Source organism: Lynx canadensis, chromosome D4 (genome assembly GCF_007474595.2).
Source record: "Lynx canadensis isolate LIC74 chromosome D4, mLynCan4.pri.v2, whole genome shotgun sequence".
Classification (NCBI taxonomy): Eukaryota; Metazoa; Chordata; class Mammalia; order Carnivora; family Felidae; genus Lynx; species Lynx canadensis.
The window spans coordinates 84013004-84019795 of record NC_044315.2 but is presented as its reverse complement, the minus strand read 5'-3'; the positions used below and the strand labels follow the sequence as shown (position 1 = coordinate 84019795).

The window sequence follows — 6792 nt, the reverse complement described above, 5'->3', positions numbered from 1 at the left end:
CCTCCGCCGCCTCAGCTTCCCGAGCGAGCCCTGCGGCCGCCGGAGCAGCTCCCGCGGCGGAGCAGGAGCCGGATGGTCAGAGGAGCCCGGCAGCCCCAGCAGCCGAGGAGTCGCCTGGCCCCCAGGTGGGGCGGGGGCTGAGTCGAGGTCGGGGTTAGGGATGGGGTGGGGGCGCGGGAGCGGGCCCACGGGCAGCGGCTCGGGGCCGTGAAGCATTCGGGGCTCCGGGAGGGGAGGGGGGTTCAGGCTGAAGGGGGGGTCCGGGGGGCGCCCAGGAGCGGCGGAGCGGGCGGGGCGGCGATCGCATCCTCGAGGCCGGACGAGAGGGGCGTGTGAGGGAAGGGTCGCGGAGGGGTGAGGCTGGGGGCGCCGGGCAGGGAGGGGCAGGGCGTGCGCGCCCCGTGGAAGGGCCGTGGAATGCGGGGGGCGCGGGGCCTGGAGGGGCGGGGCTCAGGGGGGCAGTGCACGCTCGGGAGGGGGTGGGCACGGGAGAGGGGAGGCCGGAGGGGCTTGCGGGGGTGACGAGGCAGACAATGAGTAGGTGGAGGTGGGTGGTTTTGGGGAGCGGGGCTGTGACGAATAGGAGCTGAGAATGGAGTGAGGGACTAGAAGGGAGAGCAGGGTTTGGGCAGAGCAGACATTAGGGGAACTGTGGGTCCCAGGATTGCTTGGTCTTGGTAAATAGGGGAAACAGAGAGCATAAGGCATTTGTAAGGTCAGGTATGAGCCTAGCGAGCCTATGCCCCTAGAGGGTGGTGGTACGTTCAGTTCTTGACTGGCACAGTAGGGCCAGGAGATGTGTTCTTGTATATTACTTTTAGTTACCATCTTATTTGTTTGGTCTGTAGACTGACTGGCACGGTGGAGAAACCACCTCGAAAACGGAAAAGCAGGTAAGGCAAAATGCCTTCCTATTTTGCTTCGTGTTTTTCCATTTGCTTGGCTTCACCTATGCCATACTGCATAGTTACACACGGTTGGTAGATGAAGTTTTTTATTTAGCTCCTTTCCTTAACGAATATAACTGCATTCAAGGTCTTTCTTTTTGAGGAGTTCAAAGTACTACCCTGTACCATTTGTGTGTATGTATGTAAGATTATATGGGAAAGAGACATGGGTAATTGAGAAATCTTAGGTTTTACTTTATTTTTTTAAGTTTATTTATTTTGAGAGAGAGAGAGAGAAGACAGCACACACGTGAACAGGTGAGGGGCAGAGAGAGAGGGAGAGAGAGGATCCCAAGCAGGCTCTGCACTGTCAGCACAGAGCCCCATATGGGGCTCAATCTCACAAACCCATGAGCTGAGCTGAAATCAGGAGTCCCTTGCTTAACTGACTGAGCCCCCCAGGCACTCCCTGAGTTTTTTTCTTTAGCTGTAATTTCACCCTCTCCACCAGCTCTGTTTAAAATGCTAACGTTTGGGGCGCCTGGCTGACTCAGTCTGTAGAGTGTGCTACTCTTGATCTTGGAGTCCTGAGTTCGGGCCCCACCTTAAGCATAGAGCTTACTTATAAAAAAATAAATAAAATATATTTAAAAAGTTATTGAGCATCTACTGTGTGCTGAGTATTATGTGCAAGTGCTTTATATGTATTATCTTCTGTAATCTTTTTTTTTTAATGTTTATTTTTGAGAGAAAGGAAGAGCATGAGTGGGGGAGGGGCAGAAAGAGAGGGAGACAGAGACAGAGGATCTGAAGCAGGTTCTGCGCTGACAGCAGAGATCTCGATGTGGGACCCAAACTCATGAACTGCAAGATCATGACCTGAGCCGAAGTCAGATGCTTAACCGACTGAGCCACCCAGGAGCCCCATATCTTCTGTAATCTTGAAACACCCCAAGGAAGTATGTATCATAAGTTATCACTGTTTTGCAGCAGAGGGAACTGAGGCACAGAGAGGCCAAGATCACTCACTCATCTAATAAATGATAGAAACCAGATCTGAATCCAGGCGATCTGGCTCCAGAGCTTAAGCTCTTACCCATTATACTATACTGCCTCTAATAAACATACAATTGAAAATAGATTTTCTTACTGCTTCTTTCTTTTATCATTGTACATAGTATGCAGAGTCTAATAAACAATCAAACCATAGGGAAATAGAAACAGGGGGCTTAAGGAGTCCACAAACAACTGAATTATTCCTTGACTAATGAAGAAGAGCATGCATCCATCCCACAAACTTTTTTGTGTGCATTCCGCATGTCAGATACTATGTAGCAGTTCTGTGTGGTCATTAGAAGGGTTCTTTTTCACAGATACAGGCCTAGAGAGAAAATAAGCTACAGTAGTGAGGATGGGACCAGTAGGACGCCTGTCATAGTTAATACTTGGTAAGTTACTGATGTTAGTACACAGAAAACCTCAACAGTAAGTAGATAATGAAGTAACGGTGGAAATGCTGTCAGTTAAAGTTCCTTTGTCACTCCAGGCCTGTGCTGTTCAATATGGTAGCTATGTGCGGCCATAAAACACTTGAAATGCGGCTCACATTACTGAGGAACTGAATTTTAAATTTTATTATTATCATTTTTTTTTTTTAATTTTTTTTTTTTCAATGTTTTTTATTTATTTTGGGACAGAGAGAGACAGAGCATGAATGGGGGAGGGGCAGAGAGAGAGGGAGACACAGAATCGGAAACAGGCTCCAGGCTCCGAGCCATCAGCCCAGAGCCTGACGCGGGGCTCGAACTCACGGACCGCGAGATCGTGACCTGGCTGAAGTCGGACGCTTAACCGACTGCGCCACCCAGGTGCCCCTATCATTTTTAATGTTTATTTATTTTTGAGAGAGAGAGAAAGATTGGGGGAGGGGCAGAGAGAGAGGGAGACAGAATCCAAAGCAGACTCCAGGCTCCGAGCTGTCAGCACAGAGTCTGATGCAGGGCTCAAACTCACAGACTCTGAGATCATAAGCCTTGAGATCAAGTCAGATGCTTAACTGACTGAGCCAATCAGGTGCCCCTGCATTTTAAATTTTATTAATTATAATTAATTTAAATTCAGAAAGTGGTACTTGACTCACTGGAAGGTGTGTTTGGAACAATTTGGGTATGGGAATCTACTTTTTCATCTGGAAGTTTTATGAAATCTGTATACAAGTCCCGTATTTCCAGTGAAAATTTAATGTCCGAAACAAGATGTGCTTGAAGTAAAAATGCACATCAGATTTCAGGTGAATATGAAAAAATGAATGTGAAATTTCTTATTTACTAATTTTTGTAGTGATTAGATGATGAAATCATTTTAGGTCTAGTGGGTAAATAAAAGTATTACTAAAATTATTTTCACTTTTTTCTTTAACTTTTTCTTTTTTCAACGTTTATTTATTTTTGGGACAGAGAGAGACAGAGCATGAACGGGGGAGGGGCAGAGAGAGAGGGAGACACAGAATCGGAAACAGGCTCCAGGCTCTGAGCCATCAGCCCAGAGCCTGACGCGGGGCTCGAACTCCCGGACCGCGAGATCGTGACCTGGCTGAAGTCGGACGCTCAACCGACTGCGCCACCCAGGCGCCCCTCTTTAACTTTTTCTAACATGGCTATTCAAAACTTAAAAGCTATATATACGGCTTACATTAAATTTCTTTTGGACAGACTTTAGCTCTCATTACCCCACTTCCAGTCTCTTGCAGTGGCCTCCTGACTGCGTTCTCTACCTTAAATCTGTAATTCATTCATTACAAGTTGATCTTGTAATTCCCCTGTTTAAATCCTTCTGTGGTTCCCCATTGCTTATTTAACATAATTCAGACTTTTGAGCCTACTCATAAAAAGAGACTGCCTTTCTCCTCTCCCTGTCTTCCACAGTTGAATACTGTGGCCATGGAAATTCTCAATAATGGATCTATTAAATATCTACTATTAAGTGACTTAACTTTCTGCTGAATTCTGTACTATGAATTAATTGCTGAATGTAACTCTGTGTTCTGTTTGCCATTCCCAGAACTTATATACTCTCTTTGCTTTGGGTTTTTGCACATGATTTCTCTTTCTCTCTGGATTACTTTCTCCTTGCTCCTTGGCAGGCTCCCTCTAAGACTTAGCTCATATGTCACATCCTGTGTGCAGACTTTCCCAACCTCTCCTTCACCTTATTTGCTCCCATAATAGCTTGTACATACACCTAAGGGTAATGGTTTGGGCTGCATTTGAATCCTAGCTCTGTCAAGTACAAGTTATGAGATCATATATAAGTTAATAAACCTCCTTGAGCCTCAGTTTCCTCATCTGTATGTGGAAATAATAAAAGTTCAAACCAGGGGCTCCTGGCTGGCTCAGTCGGTAGAGCATGCAACTCTTGATCTCTTGATCTCAGGGCTGTGAGTTCAAGTCCCACATTGGGCATAGGAAAAAAAATAAAATTTTTAGGGGCGCCTGGGTGGCTCACTTGGTTAAATGTCTGACTTTGGCTCAGGTCATGATCTCATGGTTCGTGGGTTCAGGCCCGTGTTGGGCTCTATGCTGACAGCTCAGAGCCTGGAGCCTGCTTCGGATCCTGTGTCTCCCTCTCTCTCTGTCTCTCCCCCGCTTGTGCTCTTTCTGTGTCTCTCAAACATGAATAGACATTAAAAAAATAAATAAAATATTTAAAGAATAATTAAGAAAGAAATAGTCCAACCTTCAAGGGGTTGTAAAGTGCTTAGTACAGCGTCTGGCACATTGAAAATACACAGTAAATTTTATATGAAAAAGCAGCCATCGAATACCTTTATTTCCCACCCCTTTTCTAAATATATACAGGCTAAAGGATTAAAAATAAGGTATTGAGGTAAAGAAGAAATGAGAAAAGAATAATACAATTAAACCAGTGGCAAAAAACTATTTTAAACCAGTGGCAAAGTTGGTATATAGACTAGAAAATACTGCACAGTCACTAAAGGTGGGTTCCATATTTGGCTCTGAGTTTCCTCAAGCAAAGCAAAGAAGAAAATAAAGCTCAACTTCCAGATCCATGGTGTTTATAAAACCAAACACATGTTGTTTAAGAGAAACACAACTTTTTTTGAGTGTTAGTTTGAGAGAAATTTTTCTCAGGGGTCTTCATAGTGGGGACACTGGTTTTGTAAGGGGCAGAATCCCTGTGATAAACATAGTGGTGAGTTTTTAAAGATTGCTTCTTATAATGCTTTAAAAAAATTTTTTTTAATGTTTTATTTATTTTTGAGACAGAGGGAGACAGAGCATGAGTGGGGGAGGGGCAGAGAGAGAGGGAGACACAGAATCTGAAGCAGGCTCCAGGCTCTGAGCTGTCAGCACAGAGCCCGACGCAGGGCTCGAGCCCATGAACCGTGAGATCATGACCTGAGCCGAAGTCGGACGCTTAACCAACTGAGCCACCCAGGCGGCCCAACTTCTTGTAATGCTTCTTAATCCAGGTTCATATGATGCCAGTGAACATTCTCCAAAGAGCCAAAGCAGTGTTTAAGTATACAGCTCACTGGTGGCTTGCTTGGCTTGGTTTAGAGATAAACAGGGATGAATAAGCTCCAGGGATTCTGTTTATTCCCAGCATCTAGACTTGTGTCTGGCACTTAGAAAAAGTTGGTTGAATTATTGAATGAATGTGTCCTTAATACTTCTCTATGAATATTATTTTTTTAATTAAAAAATTTTTTTACTTTTATTTTTTTAGTAATCCCTACACCCAACGTGGGGCTCGTACTCACAATCCTGAGATCAAGAATCATGTGCTCTTCTGAGTCAGGCACCCCAAATCTATTTTCTTAATAATACTGAGACATTACTTGCCTTTATCCTGATTCTCTCTCATTCATGGTGTAATTTTCTGAGGCTACAATTAGGAGTGATTTCATTTTTGCTCTGAAGGCTCATGGAATGCGTGCTTCTGTATTATTATATATAAAATTTTCATTTTGAAATATAAATATCGATAGATATACCCACAGAGTTTTCAAGAGTGTTAAGGGGCTCTGCGACCAAAAAGCTTGAGAGCTGTATGAGAGAATGTATCATACATAAGAAAGATTAAATTTTCCTTAACTCTTAATTCTTGGGATGCTCTTTTAACACTACGTCCCTCCTAGACGCACCTTTCCTTCCTTTGGGTGTTTGACATTTAAGGGTCCAGAATTGTTACCACCAGGAGTCCCCAGTGTGGGCTGCCTGAATATTGTTTCTTGTAACTAAGTTTTGATCAACATCAGGCAACGATGAGTTTTATCTTATATTCTCAGTGAAGAATCATGAGAACATGTATTTTGCATGTCTGATTAAGGTCAGAGCCTGTGATCAAGTCAGGGTTTTGACCTGAATGGACAGCCAACATAAATCTATGAAGAGATCCTATGGGCAAGACAAGATTTTCCTCAGAAAACAGTCCTGAGATTGCTCTAAAAATAGCAAACAAAATGGCCAGTTAAGGCCCTAAAGATGGATTATAGGGAAAAGATGTAATGGTCATAGCCAGATTTTTTTTTTTTTTTTTTATAGCTGGTGTTATCAGTTGCATACCGTGGTCATAAAAATTCTCGGTATCAAATGAAATGACTTTGTAATGAACATTTCCAGATGAATTAATTGTTGAATTTGGTCTTAAGCATCCCTTTGAGTTGGACTGCTGTGTAGAGTTGTTGACTATTATACCATATATCCTATTAATGTTTGGAAAACAGTTGCCGAAAGTATCATTTTTATTTTTGGATACTTGCTCTTAAGTCATAGTGACTGAGGTTTTTTTTTTTTCCCTTAAGTTTTTATTTAAGTTTCAGTTAGTTAACATATAGTGTAATATTAGTTTCAGGCGTACAATTTAGTGATTCAACACTTCT

The 6792-nt window shown here is 43.5% G+C and overlaps 1 protein-coding gene across 1 annotated transcript in view; it reads left to right on the top strand.

The window, feature by feature from the left end:
- SCAI (suppressor of cancer cell invasion) overlaps positions 1–6792 on the top strand; it is a 148637-nt gene continuing 141845 nt past the window's right edge. Inside the window, exons 1-2 of the mRNA XM_030292746.1 lie at positions 1–125; positions 849–893. Of these exons, the coding sequence (XP_030148606.1) occupies positions 73–125; positions 849–893 (98 nt within the window). The 5' untranslated portion in view covers positions 1–72. The remainder of the gene's footprint in view (positions 126–848; positions 894–6792) is intronic.